A 19,049-nucleotide genomic window follows, 5' to 3' on the forward strand; every position below is an offset into this window, starting at 1 on the left:
ATAATTGCTATGACGCAGTGAGGACAGTAACCCAAACGGGTGAGAACCTGAAGGTGGGAGTTGTTGCAGTTTGTGGAGGCTGTTTATTGGCTTGTACACACAGCTTGCTTTTTATACAACCCAGGGCTGAGCCTGCTTTTTTTTTTTAAATATAGAACCCAGGACCACCAGCCATCTAGAATGACTGGGCCCTCCCCCACCAAACCCTAAGAAAATGCCTACAGTCTGATCTTAGAGATCTTTTCTCAACTGAGGGTCCCTTCTCTCAGATAACTATAGCTTGTGTCAAGCTGACATAAAACTAGTCAGCACACTGGGTCATGGGCACTCATATTTGGCTCAGAATAAACTGTTTAGTTTATCTCTTACAACTTTGGAGTCTGGAGTTGTGTTTTGCACTGACAATGTCACGTTGACCGATATTTCTGCTTAGGCTGATGATAACTCGGGCTTGCATTTTATGTTTCTGCTTAGGCTGATGATAACTCAGGCTTGCATTTTATATTTCTGCTTAGGCTGATGATAACTCAGGCTTGCATTTTATGTCTTGAAGTTTCATCTGACTAGAAATTCATCCTTATCAGTTTTTATTATCTTTTATACCAAGTTGAAAGAATTGTTTCTTCACTATAGAAAGGTTAAGAATTGTACCGCTTCTTGGCCTTTGGGCTAAGACCAACTGTAGCATCGTATAAAGTATACAGAGAACCAGGAACACCTCCTTCCCGCCCACCTCCATTCCAACGTATTGGTTTGTTGTTCTGAAGATTGAACCCAGGCCTCTTTGTTATTCTTGTTTGTGCATGTTCTTACCAACAAGCTACACTTCTGTTCCTATTCAGCGTATAATTTAATTTCATGTACAGGGGGTCATTACATATTTATTACACTGGAACTTCATTTCACTACTTATTTTTATCCATGTGTATGCTTGCCTGAATTCATATCCACCTGTGTGCAGAAACCTACAGAGGCCGGAAGAGGGCATCAGATCTCCTGGACTAGGATGGCTATGACCCACCAATGTGGGCAGTGGGAATCGCACCCAGGTCCTCTGTGGGAGCAGTAAGCACTCTTGAATTGCTGAGATGTCTCTCCAGCCCCAGAACTTCCTTTTCTTCACTTAGTAATGTATGGCAGAGGTCCTTCAAACCTTCTTAGACAAAGCCTTATCCAACTTCATCACATTTTGGAGCCAGGTGTGGTGAAATATGCCTGTAGTTTCACCACGTGGAAGCTAAGACAGTCAGATTTGAGTTACAAACTAGACTAATCAGGACTTTGGACTTCCCATAGGGCAGGGAACCCTGACTGCTCCTTGGACTGGAGAGGGAGAGGGGAGGGGAGGGAAGTGGAACTAGACTAATCTACATAGGATGACCCTTTCCCCCAAACACAAACAACTAATTTATCACATTTTTAGTTTGTATTGAATCTTAGGGCTACTATGACTTGATGAAACACCATAAACAAGAAACTTGGGGAAGACTTGTATTTCTACATTACAGTACACCAATGAAGGAAAAATCAGGACAGGAACTCCAAACAGAACAGGAACCTGGAGGCAGAAGCTGATGCAGAGGCCATAGAGAGGTGCTGCTTATTGGCTTGCTCCTCACGGTTTGTGCTGTCTGCTTTTCTTATAGAACTCAGGACCATCAGCCCAGGGTTGTCACCAAGCACAGTGGGCAGGGCCCTCCCCTATCAATCACTGATTAAGAAAATGCCTACAGGCTTGCCTAAAGCTGCCTTTCTCCTGTTTGTTTTTCAAGAGAGTTTCTCAATAGTTTTGTGATTTACTGAGGAGCAGGTCTATATAACATGTTAAGCCATCTCTTCCTGTGGGAAGAACTGGGCTCATAGGTAAGCAAAAGGAGTCCCAGGAATATCTGCCCTCCCTCGCCACAGACAGGGTCTCTCTGTGTAGCCCTGGCTGTCATGGAACCCATCTGTAGACCAGGTTGGCCTGCGAACTCAGAGATCTAGACTGCCTCTGCTTCCAGAGTGCTGATTAACTCCAGGTTAGGATCTAGGAATGTTAAACACAGGTCCCTTCCTTCAAAGGAAGGGGAAGGGCTGAATTACCTGTTAACCACCCCAGATGGCTGGGAGCGGACTTGGTTACTTGGTGACCTTTTCAGTTGTGTGGCCCAAAGATGACATCATATACAGACCCTTATTACGAGTGTGTCAATCTATACAATCTATCATTACGGAAGGTGTCACATGTAATCAATCTATAGAACCCATCTTTACGGACGATGTCACATGTACTTTACAAAGAGTTTCCATTAAGTCACATGTTTTATTGTTCAGGAAAAATCTCACCAAGTTGTGCTGAACCTAAAATACACCTAAACTTGGTGATGCAGCTATCTTTGAGTCATTTCTGCTCCTGAAAATAAACACCAGTACTCCTTTAACACCAACAAAACTCATTGGTTCACCATGTTGGACTTTGGTTTGGTCTGTGGTGGGTTCCCTATCTGGGGTGAGTAGACACTGTGGGTAGTATCTCACCAGGAGAAGTTCTGTTGAACAACACAGTTCTTCCCTGGATGTGTCCCTCATGTTTGCACAAAAGGTTTGGATATGAAATATCTGCCACAGATCCTGTTTGAGGATCATCTCCTTAGGTAGTGGCAGTGAGAGGTGATTGTTTTTTTCCTTTTTGAGGCAGGGTTTTTCTGTGTAACAGCCCTGGCTGTCCTGAAACTCACTCAGTAGACCAGGCTGGCCTCACACTCACAGAGATCAACCAGCCACTGCCTCCCAAGTGCCGGGATTAAAGGCGTGTGCCACAGCCCGGCAGTGAGAGGTGACTTCATCACAAAGCCACACACCTCATAAATGGTTAATCCGCTGATGAGATCATAGCTGGACAAGCAATCAGGACTTGGGGATTTTCCCTCTGTGGGTGGTGAGTGTTGCTTCCACCAAGTTCTCACAGCACAAACTTCTGCCTGGACAAAAGCCCACAGGATATAGGGCCATCTGACTGTAACCTCAAATATCCGAAACCATAAAAACAAAATAAAGCTTCACTGTGAATGTTCTCAGGAATCTGTCAGTGACAAAAAGCTATCAGAACTGTTGGGTCAGTGGTGGCACGTGCACTTGGGAGGCAGAGGCAGGCGGATCTCTGTGAGTTCAAGGCCACCCTGATCTACAGAGTGAGTTCCAGGATAGTCAGAGCTACAGAGAGAAACCCTGTCTCAAAATAAATAAATAAAATAAAGTAAAATAAACCACTATTGAAATCATGGACTCATGAGGCTTTTGTTGGATTAAAGATCTATGTCACCACTTCCAGCCCTATACAAAGTTTTTTTTTTTAAGGGGTTTGCTTTGAGAAGCTTATTATGTAGCTCTGACCTGGAACTCCATATGTAGTCCAGGCTGAGCCTGAACTCAGAGATCCACCTGCCTTTATCTCCAGAGTGCTTGTCCAAACACACCCAGGAAAAAAAAAAAAAAGCTGTAAAAATGTCTTACTTCGACAGGCAGTGGCGGTGCACACCTCTGAAGCCAGTCTGGCCTACAGAGCGAATTCCATGACAGCCAAGGCTACACAGAGAAACCCTGTCTCGAAGCTCCTCTCTCCCCAAAAATCTTATTTTGGTGACATCACTGAGAAACAGTATCTAAATAATAATTAAATAAATATCTAAATTCCTCATACTCTATAGGTACAAAGTTAAGGCACTTTTCATCAAGAAATTAAGCCTTAAGAAAACAAAACAACAATCCCCAAGATGTGTACTAAGACAAAGATTTTTCCTTCTCCCTAGAAAAGGCAATCAGAGGGCTGAACTAGAATATAAAGACCATTGGGTATCCAGACATGCTCCAGAGATGGAGGCAGGAGGATCAGCTGTTCCGAAGTCGGCCTCAGCTATTTGGGAGTTTTGATGTAGAAATAAAAACTACAGCTCTTATCCGTAAGGGAATTAAGAAATGGGTTATGCCGGGCGGTGATGGCACACGTTTTTAATCCCAGCACTTGGGAGGCAGAGGCAGGTGGATCTCAGTGAGTTCGAGACCAGCCTGGTCTACAAGAGCTAGTTCCAGGACAGTTAGGGCAGTTACACAAAGAAACCAAAAAATAAAAATAAAACAAAAAAATAAGGAAAAGAAATGGTTTATCCTGGAGCCATGTTGCTCCATGGTCCGGAGAACACAATTGTAGGTTACCTCAAATCCCATGTAAGGAAGGCGAGAGCTGTGTTTTTTAAATTGACACAGGGATAGTGTAATCAAGCCGTCACTTTCCTAGTAGGAACCATCTGGGATCAGACTCCCTCGTGCCGTGAAGTCGCGGGCGTAACGTTCTCAGCCCACATCTATTTCTGGAGCCAGGGATTTTCCAGATTACCGTAAAGCCGGTGAGGTGAGGTCAGGGGCCAGGACTACGTTTCCAGGACTACACCCCAACACCGAGGCGCGCTTGCTCGGGGTTTCCCGGAACCCCGAGCGCGCCGCCCCCGCCCCACCCTCCTGAAAATCTGAAGCCGCCCTGTCCGGGGTCACTTCGCACACCGGTGTCGCCGCCGGCCGGAAGCCGACCCGCCAGGGGAGACAGCGGATCATCCGGTGCCTGAAAGGACCACCCAACCCGCCGCCCCCAGCCGCCGCCGCTTGCGAAGCTCCACGCCCACCTCCGAAACCGGGAGGAACTCGTTGGCGCGGGGCGGGGCGACGGCGGCGTGGTGACGTCAGGGCGGAAGCGCACGCTGCGTGCGGCGGCCTGGAAGCCGGCGGTCACGGGCACATCCGCCGCGCCGAGGACGCTGGTTAGTCTCGCTCTGGGTTCCGGCTGCGTCGGCCTTGCGTGCAGCTCGCTGGCACCATGGCGTCCGGGCCTCACCCGACCTCGACCGCCGCTGCCGCCGCCGCCTCGGCAGCCTCCGCCGCCCCGAGCGCCGGCGGCTCCAGCTCGGGCACGACGACCACGACGACGACGACGACCGGAGGGATCCTGATCGGCGACCGCCTGTACTCGGAGGTGTCGCTCACCATCGACCACTCGCTGATCCCGGAGGAGCGGCTGTCGCCGACGCCGTCCATGCAGGACGGCCTGGACCTGCCCAGCGAGACGGACCTGCGCATCCTGGGCTGCGAGCTCATCCAGGCCGCCGGCATTCTCCTCCGGCTGCCTCAGGTGAGCGGCGCCGGGTGGTGGCCGCGGCCGGGTCTCTCGGGAACCGGGGTCGGGGTGGCGGCGGCGGCGGTGAGAGCTCGGGGCGGGCGGGGAGGGGTCGGGGGCCGGCGGCGCCGCGCGGCCCGGGCGGGGAAAGGGGAGCAGCGAGCGGCCGCACAAGATGGCGGCGGCGCCTGGTGCGGGCCCGCCTGACCCCGGCGCTTCCGTTCTCCTCTCTTGTCTGCAGGTGGCGATGGCAACGGGGCAGGTGTTGTTCCATCGCTTTTTCTACTCCAAGTCGTTCGTCAAACACAGTTTCGAGGTGAGCTCGGCGGAGGCGGGCGAGAAGGGGGTTGCCTCATCCGGAAGCGGGGAGGAAGGGGTAGTAACCAGCTTTTCCAGAAAGGGAGTGGTTAGCCCAGGCCTTTGTACCTAGTTCCCACCCAGAAGGAAACGGGGCCCTAAGAGCGTGTTCCAGGAACTAGAAAATGGATCCTGAGCCCACGTGCCCCGGCACCAAGAACTACATTCAATTTTCAGGCCCCCGAACAACTCGTGAGAGTTTACTTGATTCTGGTCCAAAATTAAAGAGCCGTTGAGCCAATACAGCGTATATAGCTGGTAGGCCCCGTGCGCTAAAAATGTCGCTCTTGATTGGTTTGATTTCGCCAAAAGCCCTATTGTACCTTAGAGTCACTCTTTTAAAAATAAGTTTGGTAGATTTTGGACAAGGTTGCGTCCGGTTTAGCGTTGCGCTTCATTATGTTTTGTCCCTTCGTGGCTTCTTTTCAGATTGTTGCCATGGCCTGTATTAATCTCGCGTCAAAAATAGAAGAAGCACCAAGAAGAATAAGAGATGTGATTAATGTATTCCACCACCTCCGCCAGTTAAGAGGAAAAAGGTAAGATTGGCCTATTTGAACATAGTACTCCTTACTACTGCTGTTGTGCGCCAATCATCGGGTCAAAACATCTTTTTTTTCCCCTCAAGTCAGTATGGATGCAAAAGAAAACTGACATTAGGTGTTGAAATTCACATAGGAACCCTAAAACTTTTTAAAAACCCTAAATTAACCAGCTATCTAAAGTTTGTAGAGGCAGTTGCTTTGTGGAAAATCCAGGGAGTGCTGTGGAGCCAGTCCCTTGGCTTAAGCTTAAACAAGAAAGGGAGCACGGTTGGTTCCAGTGGGAGTGTATTCTGTAAGTTCTCTTCCCCCCCTCTCGGAACGCTGAAGGCTGGACCTGGAAGCTCTGTAGTTCAAGTTAATTTTGTGGCCAAGTTCCGTGTAGGTTGTTTTTCTGCTTGGAGTCCCAGTTTCTTCATCAATTGAGGTTGGCTTTTGTTAGAGTACTTCTTCACATTGAACTACGCTATATCGAATAATACCGGATCTGAAAGGACTGGAGGATGGTAAAGTTGGAAGTTTGAAGTCAAAGGGATTGAACAGGTATTTTGTTTTGGTTAGATACAGTCTCAGTGAGTGGGTTAGAAAAATAACGCATTGAGTTGCCGTCGGATAGGGCTCTTTATCTTGTAAGAAAATACAGTCTGAAACAGTATCTTTGCGGTGGACTGATAATCTGGTAACTTTACGTGGGCCTATGCCTTCATCTATGGCAGTACTGAAGTTTGTCGTGGGCCTCACTCTGTTCCATGGGAGGTCCTAGGGTAGTTATTGTGCAGGTTAGTTTCTGAGCAATTGTGATGCGTTTGAGAGACATTAGCTGTGAAAAGCTAAGTTGTTTTGGGAACTGGGTGTTGCTTAGTCCAAATGAGCATCATACATAGTCTTTATTGATGGAGTCTATAAGTTGGTGGTAGTGAAGGTATAGTCAGATAAGCAAATGTTAAAGTGAGTTCAGACTGGGCAGCATGGTCAAAAATTGCTGCCCCGGTTTTTTTTTGTTTGTTTGTTTGTTTTGTTTTTTAATACATATATAGCTTGTTTTGTTCTTTTCATACTTTTTCAGCCCTATCTTTTCTCATCTCAGTGATAAAACTTCCTTCATTTGAAAACGTTTTTAGTTCATGAAGAAAGTAGAGAAATGGGGGACTTTCGAACTGGTGTTGAGTATGTTCTGAGCTTATATTCGTATTTAGATACGTGGCTGATTCTTTTTTCAGGGTGTTCTTAAATGAAACACTGAAAATACAGAATTTTTATCTTTAGTCAAAGGGCTCTGCTTTAAAAGGACATTTTCTAGTATATGAGTCGTTGAGCCAACTATAATCACATCTTGGCGTTTTCCTGTGGGACTTAACTTTCCTCCCTTGGTGTCAGAATAGGGTCATCTTAACTATAAAACTTCAGAACTAAGAATAATCCAATCTGACTGACTTGTGTTGGATGTAACTGCAGTTTTGGCCATCATTAAAGAGAAATTGATTTTGTTTCAATGTTATGAGTTTGATTATAGCATGAAATTCTTAAAGAAGTTAATTGCATGGAAGCACCCCCTTTTTAAAAGCAGGATATAAGTGTTTCTTTGCATATTACAAGTTTACTCAGACATGTAACTTGTATATGTTATTAACTTCAACTCTTTTTTCCCTTGCAACCGACTATACAGCGACCAGCTACATTTACCAAAGCCTGGGTGATGTGGAGTGGTACATAGAGATGAAGCTGTCGTCATGGCAACAGTGAGTGACGTATCGAAAATCCCCAAGGAGAAGCCAGTGTTCTGAGAATAGGTCACTGGAATCGGGGACTAACAGGTTGGCCACTGGTGAACCATTTAGAGAAAACAAACAAAAAAACTCCTGTTTCTTGTTAAAAGCTTTTTTCTTTGCTGTCCAAGTTATTAAAACTGTAGCTTAGTAAGATGTTTTGTGTTCTTTGTATAGGATATGGTTAGAAAATAAATGTTATATTCTAATTAATTTGTCTTGAATTCTAGTTCATTTGTGAATGCTAACTAGGTTACTGTATGGCCTTGACAGGTATGTGGGGGGGCATTCGTGTATGTTTTTGGTCCTGGCTACGCAAAGATAAATAGTAAATATATAAATGTCCAATCCTCAGTATGAAATATTTGACTTGCCCCCCCATAAGGCTTTTTTATAATTTGATAGTTCTTCAGAATAGCTGAATTTAAAGGAAAAGAAAAGCTATTCATACCAGTAGTTTACAATTTTATTTATATGTAACGTATTTGCAGTATGTTAAGGAGTATTTTCTTTAAAGAAGTCTCTGTTATATCTTTTAAGATAAGTGTAACAAGATGAACTTTTCAAGATTTGACAGCTCTTATTGGTGACTGTTGATGCTATTTTCAATGTATAGAAAAGTAAGAATTGGAAGGGTCAGGTCAATATTGTCATTTTATCTAACCATTTAGTTTATTTCTGTGGTTCATGGGTAGCTTCAATTTGACACTTGAGGAATGTTCCTATTTATTTCAAAATAAGAATTAGAGATTTCTGTATTAATTACCCATCTGGTTTATGGTGTAGAGTAGGAATCTCGTCTCTGTATTAATTACCCATCTGGTTTATAGTGTAGGCCCTTGTACTACTTCCAGAGTATCAGTCCTTGTTTGGAACACAAGAGAGACTAACCATGCTCCAACCCCTAGTTCTAAATTTTTGTCATTCATGTGCTGTGTTTCAATCATACCATAGAAAGTAGCTATCATACAAACTTCAAATAAATAAACAGACCCAGATTTCCTAAAGATTGAAAGTTTATTTCAAATAAGTTAATGAGCAAAGTCTGGTAATAAAGAGCCTTCAGAGGTGGAGTTTGGTAGTTTGAGTGTTGCTGCTACTCCTGAATTGTGAATAGATGAGGACTTACTCCCTCAGCTTTAAGTGCCACCTCCTCATCTAGTGCTAGTCCAAGGGTGTTTACCAAGCCTTGATTCAACTTAATGAATTGCTGAAAAATACTTCTGATTGATTACTTTGTTAATATAAAAAGCTTTTGTTACTTAAATGCTTCTTCAGAATTTTTGTTTACTGATTTATGGAGATATTTTCTGTTTTATCATGGTATAAAATGCTTTTGCTAAGATGTTAATTTTGTATTCATTGAGCTTGCCTTGATTTATAAGGTAAATCAATTCTGAACAAAGTGAAGATGAGAGATTATGCATTTACAAAGTTAACTTGGAAAATTGGTAGTGGCAAGACTAAATAAGAACTTAGATGGTTGAGTTGTAAGGTAATGGGTTTGTTTCCTTGGTCTGTTTTAAAATCGTGAGACTTGGAGTTTTAAGATTCAGGGTCTCACTTGGTAGCGTGGGGTGGCCTAAAGTTTATGATCTTTGTGCCTTAAGTACCTCCCTCCTGGGATTAAACAAGGCTGTGCTGCTTCCTGTTCTTTGGGATTCTGATGGTGGGCAATGTGTTTACGGCAGAGTGAGGAGTAAATCCAAGCAGAATTAGTGGTGAATCCTTAAGTTTGTCACCAGTTGGTAGCCACAATTGAAAAAGATGTTCACCTGCCTAATCACAAATTTTATAATAACTCTATATAAAGCAGTTTTCTTGGTAGGATATAGTATAAGTTTTAACACATTTAGGAAAAGTAAGACAGTTCGACTTTTGTGAACTATTTGTATAGGGATTCCCCACCTCCAAGGCAGTTTGGCTGTACCTTTGGAGCCTGTGTTGGAACTCCCTCTGTAGACCAAGAGGGCCTCAAAATCACAGATATCTGCCTGTCTCTGCCCACTTGCAGCCCCCTCCCCCTAAAGTGCTGGGATTAAAGGTGTGTACCACCACCACCTGGCTTGTAGAGGGATTTTAGTGGTGCTGTTTACTGTCTGGATTTCAGGGGTAAGAGCTAAGCTGTGTACAGATAAAACACTGCATGGAGCCTCTGGCTCCTAATACCAGTTGAAGGACAAGCTTGTAATGCATATATAAAGCATAGTGTTTTTGGGTGTGTTTTCATATGATTGTTCCCATTTGAGATAAACAGCCTTTTTTTCCCCCAAAATGCAACTTGTGGCTATTGTCCTGATAAAACCAATTCATTACAGGCCATTCTCCTACTTAACTGCTGTAACACTTCTCACTCTTTAAAGATGTAGTCAAAATTGAACTTAGATCAGTTTTCCATAATTACTTTGTTACTATTGATGTTACTTCTGCCAGCTATTAATAGTTTAACACAAAGTTACAGAATAGCCGAAACTGGATTTTGCTTTTAAGTGAAAATAAGGAAATATAAGTTATTTTTTTACTCTGATAGCCTGCTACCAGGAAGTTAATGTACTTCATTGCAGATTTTTGTTCTCGGTCTTGTGTTAACCCAGTTTAGCCTCAGGTCCCTGATGTAGTGGAGATATCCTTGAAGTCTTTGTCTCCACATTCTTCTACTCCCAACCCCCAGATAGTGCTGGGCTTAGGAGTGTGAGCTGGGGCTCGTACTCAACATGATAGATTGTTTTATTACCTTTAAGTGGTTGTGCTTAAATAGGTTGTTGAAGAAGTATTCAGGCAGTATATTCTCTCTAGAGCATAAAACTTGTGACTTGGCTGAAAATGAATTGTTTGAGAAAGCATTTAAATATTCTACCCATATACTTACTGTACGATCGTTAATAGATGTGTACATCTTGCTGGTTAGAGGTAAGAATGTATCAAAAAACATGGTAAATTTCATAGATCACGTTAACATTTCTTAACAGGCAGATTGTAAGACAAGCCAGATTGCACTTGCTGCTAATATGACCCACTCCAGTGGGTGAGGCAAGATGAGCGTCATAGCAAGGCTTTTTTTTTTTTAAACAAACTACGTGATGTACATGAGATAACTTTTTCTATGAGTGACCAAGTGTTCCTTCCCCCAGTATGAAAAGACGAACTCAGGACATCCCACACAGGCTGTGAATATGGTTCCTGTTCCCTCTCTTTTTTTTTTTTTTTTTTTTTTCCAGGACAGGGTTTCTCTGTAGCTTTGGAGCCTGGCCTGGAACTAGCTCTTGTAGACCAGGCCTAATTTACTTTTAAACTCATTTTTACAGAATATTTTCTTTCATTGATAATTGAGCTAATTTTGGGTTTGATTTTTGTTGTGTTTGGTTTGGTTTTGGTGCTTTGGTTTTGTGGTTTGGTTTGGTTTTTTTGTTTTGTTTGTTTTTTTTTTGCCAGGGATGGGTGGCTAATTAAGCAGACAAATATTCTTTGTATATTTGTTTTTAGTGTGTTGTTCCAAAAAGAAAATCAGAATTAACTACCTGTTTTTTCCCTTAGGTTTCACTTTGATCATAAACTTAGCAAAGAGTTTACTCAAAAAGAATTTTTTTAAATCTTTGTTCATGTTAGAACTTTATACTAAATCTTTCAGGATCACATTGGTTCTTACTGGGAAGTTTCTGTGAGGCTGAGGTTTGTGCCAATAATGTTTATCACTGAAGTTAAGCGCATAAGTTAAGAGACCTAAGAATATGTAAGTGTTTTTTCAAATTGGTGTAGGAGCTTTGTCTAGTTGTATATAATTAGCATAACTTGGACAGCATAAGATTAATGCTTTAACTTGTTAGCAGGAGTTTAAAAAGCTGGTTTCTGTTGCCAATAGTTGGTTGGAAGGGAAAATGGAGATGCCACAAATAAAGGTTTTGGATGTGCAAAACAGTTTTGATTTTATTTCTTACAAACTATAGGACTCCAAGCCCTCTGATCCTTGATCAGAACTACATTAACACCAAAAATCAAGTTATCAAGGCAGAAAGGAGGGTGCTAAAGGAGTTGGGATTTTGTGTTCATGTCAAGCATCCCCATAAGGTGAGTTATAGAGTGCAGAAGTTAAATTTCGTAAGTATTAGGGCTTTTCTTAAAATTTTTTACTTATGTGGAGAGTTAACCTGAGTTTTCAAAAGCTTTATTTTGGATGCTGATGTGTTTTTTTGTGTGTGTGCGTTTTTTTTTTGTTTTTTTTTTTTTTCGAGACAGGGTTTCTCTGTGGTTTTGGAGCCTGTCCTGGAACTAGCTCTTGTAGACCAGGCTGGTCTCGAACTCACAGAGATCCGCCTGCCTCTGCCTCCCGAGTGCTGGGATTAAAGGCGTGCGCCACCACCGCCCGACTTGGATGTTGATGTTTTGTCAGTAAAAATGGGACTGATCAGGCTTTATTAGTAGTAATTGTGTGATCGTGAATATTCTTTGTGGTTAAGTTCTAGTTTTTCCACCTAACAAACTCATGTGATAAAATTCCTCATGTAGGGAATGAGTTACACGTACCCGCTAAAGTGTTGACAAGGGTAGCTGCTGGCTGTAGACCATTGATGAAAGCTTTCCCTTTTGACTTCCTGTTACTCGTATGAACAGTGGTTGCAAGAGTTGGGTATTGGAGATAGCTAGCTCTGCTGTTAACTGGGTAACTTCAAGTTCCATTTTTCTAAAATTATAAAATGATGGTAATATGGGTCCAGAAACACTTGGCATGAACTGAAATAGTTTTACGTACTTAGTGTGTCTTGTTGGGAACCAAATAATAAGGCAAGCATTTGTCTCATTGAGTTATGTAGCTTTTGTTTAGGAAGCTTTACTGCATAAATTACTGTAATGCTTAGTGTTCTAGAAAATGTGCTGTGACCATTGTGTGCGATGATAGTATAAATTCTGCCCTTTCTGATGAATTTAGAAAACACTAAGTTATTAACCGCCACTTCTGTAAGCACATTTTTAGAGCTGAGTAATGTGACAGTCCACACTGAGTCTTGAGCATGTTCTGCATTGACTGTAGCTGTGATACAGGGATTAGAACTAATCAACACTTCATATGACTTATTCATTGAACTCTGCTGTGAAAGAACCATCCATGTGCTAAATGCTGTTTTCTCCCTTGTCCTCAGATCATTGTAATGTATTTACAAGTCTTAGAGTGTGAACGTAACCAAACCCTGGTTCAAACTGCCTGGTAAGTTGCTTTTTACATTTCTTCTTTAGTCAGGAAAACAGAAGCAGAAATAAAGTAAGTTTCATTTTATTTTCCTTCCAAAGTAATGAAATAAGTTTGGGGGTATTTTGTTTTTGTTGTTGTTTTTTAACCAAAATGTAAATAATGCTTATTTCTGCTTCCTGTTTTCTTGGCTTGACTAATTACTTTTAATGGAGAACTCAATTTAACTTTGTTCTTTTTTCTACTCTTTAATTAAAGGGTAGTCCATGATGGTAAGTCATAGAACTCTGCCCTCCGCACTTCAGCCCATGACCTCAGGATGGCCTGATTGGCTAGCCTGCTCTCCAGCCAATCCAGTGCAAGCTCTCATCCGAGATTCACTGAAGTGGTCCATATCCATCTGGCAGCATCTTCTAGTTCTGTCGGGGTGTCAAAAGGATTTGTATATTTGCTTCTAGAAGTAACTATGCATCATGCCTATGTATTTAATGTATACCTGTAACTATCAAAATGAATATTTCATTTTTGATAGACTGTTGTCCAGCCAATATGAATTGTTTTTTTTTAATTGGGTTCAGTTAAATTTCTACTTGGAATGTGTATAGCATCCGTTCTACCAAGGAGGCTACCTTATGCTTGTAGCTTTAAATGGGTGCCTGTTGCCATTTGAGGTGACTCCAGCTATTGAGGTGTTGTAGGCTGTGATATAAGGAGCATTTAATTTTAAAATAGTTAATGTTATTTAAGTATTTTTGAACTTGGGCCTTTGAGATGCAGAAAGGTTAAGCAAGGAAATTGGTTTAGCATAAATGATTCCTATGACTGCTGATAAACAAGCATTAAATAATTCTGGACTTTCCCAGAAATATGTCTTATTTTTAATGACAGCCATGCTTCTCTTGGGCTCAGATACTGGTAACTTTGAAAAGCCACATAGCTTTATCAAATGCATGAGTTTTCAATGTATTCTGTGCAGCAAAAATATTATACAATAGTTTTTAACAATTGTAAGGATTTTAAAAATAATCCATTTAACTTCCATCTCAGGCTTTTCAGCAAATTATGAAGTTTTTTAGTTAAGGAATTTTATTGCAAAGTTTTACTAGACGTTTCAGAAGTTTATTTAATTAAATTAGATTATTGTTTTATTTATACTTAATTGCAAAAAGGTATGTAAACAAGGCCATTATATGTATTTATTGCTCACTTTGCTACCTAGATTTTTTAAGTGTTTTTTCCCCCTTTCTAACTATAAGAGTAACTTGATGGGTTCTTACTAAAAATACCTTTTACCCCTATTTCTGGAATTGGAATTTTTTTTTTTTTTTAAGAACTTGGTTGACACTGCTTTTCATTATGGATAAAGGAGAGACGGTCAGTAACTGATGGCTTGAAGTATTGTTGGAGTGGTTAGATCTGAACCTCGCTGGGTCAGAATTGACTCCAAATCACTGCCTTTATAGTGATATGTTGAAGGAGGGTTTAGGGGTGAGATCTGTATTGTTTGTAAGTGCTGTGGGGAAAGGCTTAGAAACTGTTAACATGATACAGTTTAAAGATGTGAATATGAGAAGAAAAAAGAATGAAGTAGATTGAGTCTCCAATTTCATATGCACGTCAGAAGAATCGATTTGCTTTTGGACTAAGCTGATAGCTGAAATGTTTTTCAGGAATTACATGAATGACAGTCTTCGAACCAATGTTTTTGTTCGCTTTCAACCAGAGACGATAGCATGTGCTTGTATCTACCTTGCAGCTAGAGCGCTTCAGGTAAGTGTAACCCACTGAGTTTTACAAATTTGTAAATTCCAAGAAATTGGTACATCTTAGAGGAACAGAAGTTTGAACTGTTCTATTTTTAATGGTTTAGATTCCATTGCCAACTCGGCCCCATTGGTTTCTTCTTTTTGGTACCACAGAAGAGGAGATCCAAGAAATCTGCATAGAGACACTTAGACTTTACACCAGGAAAAAGGTAATTTCAGATATGTTCAGTTTAGTGCTGATGGCGTTTTCAAGAATCTAAAGGTAATACTAACTTGATTTTCGTCCAACAGCCAAACTATGAATTGTTGGAAAAAGAAGTAGAAAAAAGAAAAGTAGCCTTACAGGAAGCCAAATTAAAAGCAAAGGGATTGAATCCTGATGGAACACCAGCCCTTTCAACGCTCGGTGGATTTTCTCCAGCCTCTAAACCATGTAAGATGGCAGTCTGAATTGAATGAGTTGAGTGAGATGTGGGTGCTGTAAGTGTACTTTGTTAGAAAGGTGTGGCATTTGGTCAATTGCTCAGAGACCATTAAGAAATTGTTGGGTTTTTTTTTTTTTTTAGACAAATCAGCTTAAGGGTTAGAGTGTAGGCTGTGTTGAGAACTTGTTCTCTGCTAAATCCTGTCTTGATATATTGTCCTTGTCTATTAAAAGCATCACCGAGAGAAGTAAAAGCTGAAGAGAAGTCACCAATCTCCGTTAATGTGAAGACAGTCAAAAAAGAACCTGAGGACAGACAACAGGCTTCCAAAAGCCCTTATAATGGGTGAGTATACTTCAAGGGATTGAATATTTACTCATTATTAAACCTTTATACACTAAAACAATGTAAAAAAATACATTAAACAACGTAAAAAAATACCGCCTGTATTTTTTATTTTTAAAGTGTAAGAAAAGACAGCAAGAGAAGCAGAAACAGCAGAAGTGCTAGTAGATCAAGGTCAAGAACCAGATCACGGTCTAGATCACACACCCCAAGAAGACAGTGAGTAATGGAAGATGGGATGTGGGCTTTAGGTTAGGAATAAGTATTGGGGTTGTTTGTTTAGCATGTTTTACTATATTCCATCAGGATTACAAGCATGCTTAGGATTAGGTTTAAAGAGAAGTAAACTTAGGGACACTCTTCAAATGTGATTCTTCAGTTGTGTTTGTTTTAAAATATGCATAAGTGGTTATGTACAGAAGTTAGAGGAAAATTTGTAAAAGTCACTACCATGTGGGTGTTGCAGCTCAAACTCTGGTCTTTGTGCTTGGCGGCAGGCCCCTTTTCGTGATGAGCCATCTCACTGATGAGCCATCTCACTGACCGTAGTAATGTGCCTTACTTAGTGGCATTTTGTGCGTTGTTTTTGTTCCTCAAGCCCCTCGTTTACTGGATTGTCCAGAAAATGCTGTGGGGTTATATGTATATAAAATTATTTATTGCAGGAAAGCATTCTTTACATTCAGTTTGTTAAAATTGTAAATATTTCATTAATGTTGTATTAAAGCCTAAAAGACTACTAGTCAGCTGTGTAATTAGATGCAGGTTCTTCTGATGCACTTTGATTATGTGGGAGATACTCAGTTTTAAAAAACAGGCATGTAGTTCAGTGCAGTATAGGCATCAGATAGACAGTAAAGCTTCAGTCGAGAGGTCGGTGTGGAGACTGAGGAACATGGTCAGTTCAGCTTTTCATTGCTCGTTGTTTAAAACAGTAATGAACAAATGATTAATCTTTTGTCAATAGAAACTGAACCTAAACTTGAAACTTCTATTGTCTAAGTTATAATAATAGGCGAAGTCGATCTGGAACATACAGCTCAAGATCAAGAAGCAGGTCCCGCAGTCACAGTGAAAGCCCTCGAAGACATCATAACCATGGTTCTCCTCACCTGAAGGCCAAACATAGCAGAGAAGACTTAAAAAGCTCAAATAGACATGGCCATAAAAGGAAAAAATCGCGGTCTCGATCTCAGAGCAAGTCTCGGGATCACTCAGATGTTACCAAGAAACACAGGCATGAAAGGGGACATCACAGAGATAGGCGTGAAAGATCTCGCTCCTTTGAGAGATCCCATAAAGGCAAGCACCATGGCAGCAGTCGCTCAGGACACAGCAGGCATAGGCGTTGACTTTCTTCTCTGACATTGCATCGGTTCCTGGTTTTGCCTGTATGCAGTGTGATGTATGGACTCAATCAGAACATAAAACAAAGTGATTAGGAATTGATTTATTAAAATTGTCTAGGTCTCTAGAAACACTGAGGACATTTTCTTTGGAAAAGAACTATGTTAAGGTTTTTTGCACATTAAAATGCCCTAGCAGTATCTCATTGAAAACCATGGTCAGGTTCAATTGTACTTTATTATAGTTGTGTATTGTTTATTGCTATAAAAACTGGAGTGTGAATTCTGTAAAAATGTATCTTATTTTTATACAGATAAAACTTGCAGACACTGTTCTATTTAAGTGGTTATTTGTTTAAATGATGGTGAATACTTTCTTAACACTGGTTTGTCTGCATGTGTAAAGATTTTTACAAGGAAATAAAATACAAATCTTGTTTTTCTAAACTGCTTCAAATATCTTATTTAAATTGCTAAGAAGCAAGATTTTAATGGGAAGATGGCCTTGCAGTGATTTCTGACCGGTTTAGTTTGGGGAAAGTCTTACCTACAGTATGTAATGGTCATTGTGTATATATGAAAAGCAAATAGGTGTGGCCTGATACTGTTAATGAACCACTAAAATGCAAAACCTGATTTGGAAATTCTGTACATTTATAAAGTGTATTTTAACTGTAGCCATCATTATCTTCACCTCGCCCTAGCGCGCCCCCCCCCCAAGCTCCCAACTTCATGTCCTCCACTTAGGTTGTCATTGTTGATGCCCCTGCATCCAGTTAGTGCTGCTCGTGTGTGTGTGTGTGTGTGTGTGTGTGTTGGGAGGGGCACCATGCACTGAGGAAGCCACACTTAATTCCTCTGCCAGGGTGCTCCTCTCTATACTCTAAATCTTAGGACATTTTTTTCTTTATTCTCTCATAAGTACATCCCTTCTGCAGCCTCTAGTCTCCCTCCCCACAACCCAACTCCCAGAGATCCACTGTTCCTGTTTCTCTTCAGAACAGGCCCCCCAGGGATATCAACCACACACTATAACAACATGCAATAAGATGAGGCACAATATCCAGCTTCATATTAAGGCTGGATGAGGCCACACAGGAGGAAAAGGGCCCCAAGAGCAGGCAAAAGAGTTGGAAGCACTCCCACGAAAACCACAAGCTTAAACCACAACATACATGATGGGACCTAGTGCAAACCCATGCAGTCTGTGGTTGCTTCTTCAGTCTCTCTCAGCCCTGCTTAGTTGATTCTGTGTTCTGATGTCCTCTGGCTCCCCAATTCTTCCCACCCTCCCAGGGGTTTCCCACGCTCTGCCTAAAGCTGTCTGTGGGTCTGACTGTTCCCATCAACTGCCAGGGAAGCCTTTCTGATGAAAATTGGGCTATGAATATAGCAGAATATCACTAGGAATCATTTCGTTGACTTAAAAACTATTTTTTGGACAATCATGTTTTGTGCTACACAGGGTCTGTAGGCCCCCAGCTTCTGTTAGCAGTGTTAGGATTGGGCTCCCTTTGGTGGTGTGGATTTCGCATTAGTCCAGTCATCAGTTGGCCACTCCCTCAAGCTCCAAGTCACCATTGCCCCAGCACATCTTGCAGGTAGGACAGGTTGTGCATGGAAGGTTTTGTGGCTGGGTTGATGTCCCAGTCCTATTACTGAATGTCTTTCCTGCTTACAGACAATCCTAGCCATTCTGACAGGTCTAAGATGGAATCTCAAAGTCGTTTTGGCTTGCATTTCCCTGATAACTAAGGATGTTGAACATTTAAGTGTTTTTCAGCCATTGGAGATTCCTCTATTGAGCGTTCTGTTTAGCCCTCTACCCCATTTTTAAATTGGATTATTTGTTTTCCTGATACATGGTTTCTTGAGTTATTATTTAATTTTGGATATTAGCCCTCTATCAGACATGGCGTTGGTAAAGATCTTTTCCCATTTTAGGCTGCCATTTTGTGCTATTGGCCATGTACTTTGCCTTACTGAAGCTTTTCAGTTTTATGAGGTTCTGTTGCCAGTCTTAGTGCCTGCACTATTGGTGTTGTGTTTGAGGAGTTGTCTCCTGGGATAATGCATTCAGAAGAAGGCATCATACTCTGAGCAGTGTGTGTGCACGTAGAACTGTGGGTAAGGCGTGTCCGTACCACAGTAGAGTGTGGTACCTATCAACTCTC

The 19,049-nt window shown here is 41.7% G+C and overlaps 1 protein-coding gene across 4 annotated transcripts; it reads left to right on the plus strand.

The window, feature by feature from the left end:
- The first annotated feature begins 4,733 nt into the window (after positions 1-4,733).
- On the plus strand, positions 4,734-17,313 carry Ccnl1 (cyclin L1). 4 transcript variants are annotated; one of them, XM_057756930.1, is made up of 11 exons: positions 4,738-5,161; positions 5,388-5,462; positions 5,933-6,042; positions 11,756-11,876; positions 12,947-13,011; positions 14,664-14,763; positions 14,864-14,968; positions 15,051-15,192; positions 15,418-15,529; positions 15,650-15,748; positions 16,533-17,313. In XM_057756930.1, exons 1-11 carry the CDS (start codon positions 4,850-4,852, stop codon positions 16,879-16,881), a joined length of 1,590 nt encoding a protein of 529 aa, XP_057612913.1. In that variant the 5' UTR covers positions 4,738-4,849; the 3' UTR covers positions 16,882-17,313. The 4 variants fall into 4 exon arrangements, 3 of the variants coding, with proteins under 3 accessions (XP_057612915.1, XP_057612913.1, XP_057612914.1); XM_057756931.1 differs by lacking the exons at positions 4,738-5,161; positions 5,388-5,462 and adding an exon at positions 7,712-7,784 and having other exon boundaries at positions 5,935-6,042; XR_009056278.1 differs by lacking the exons at positions 15,051-15,192; positions 15,418-15,529; positions 15,650-15,748; positions 16,533-17,313 and having other exon boundaries at positions 4,734-5,161; positions 13,252-14,763; positions 14,864-14,912.
- The last annotated feature ends 1,736 nt before the right edge of the window (positions 17,314-19,049 follow it).

Source organism: Chionomys nivalis, chromosome 24 (genome assembly GCF_950005125.1).
Source record: "Chionomys nivalis chromosome 24, mChiNiv1.1, whole genome shotgun sequence".
Taxonomy (NCBI): domain Eukaryota; kingdom Metazoa; phylum Chordata; class Mammalia; order Rodentia; family Cricetidae; genus Chionomys; species Chionomys nivalis.

Coding starts and splice junctions, on each gene's coding strand:
- Ccnl1 (XM_057756930.1), top strand. CDS start 4,850: ATGGCGTCCGGGCCTCACCCGACCTCGACCGCCGCTGCCGCCGCCGCC. Junction 5,162..5,387: donor TTCTCCTCCGGCTGCCTCAG/GTGAGCGGCGCC, acceptor TCTTGTCTGCAG/GTGGCGATGGCAACGGGGCA. Junction 13,012..14,663: donor ACCCTGGTTCAAACTGCCTG/GTAAGTTGCTTT, acceptor AATGTTTTTCAG/GAATTACATGAATGACAGTC.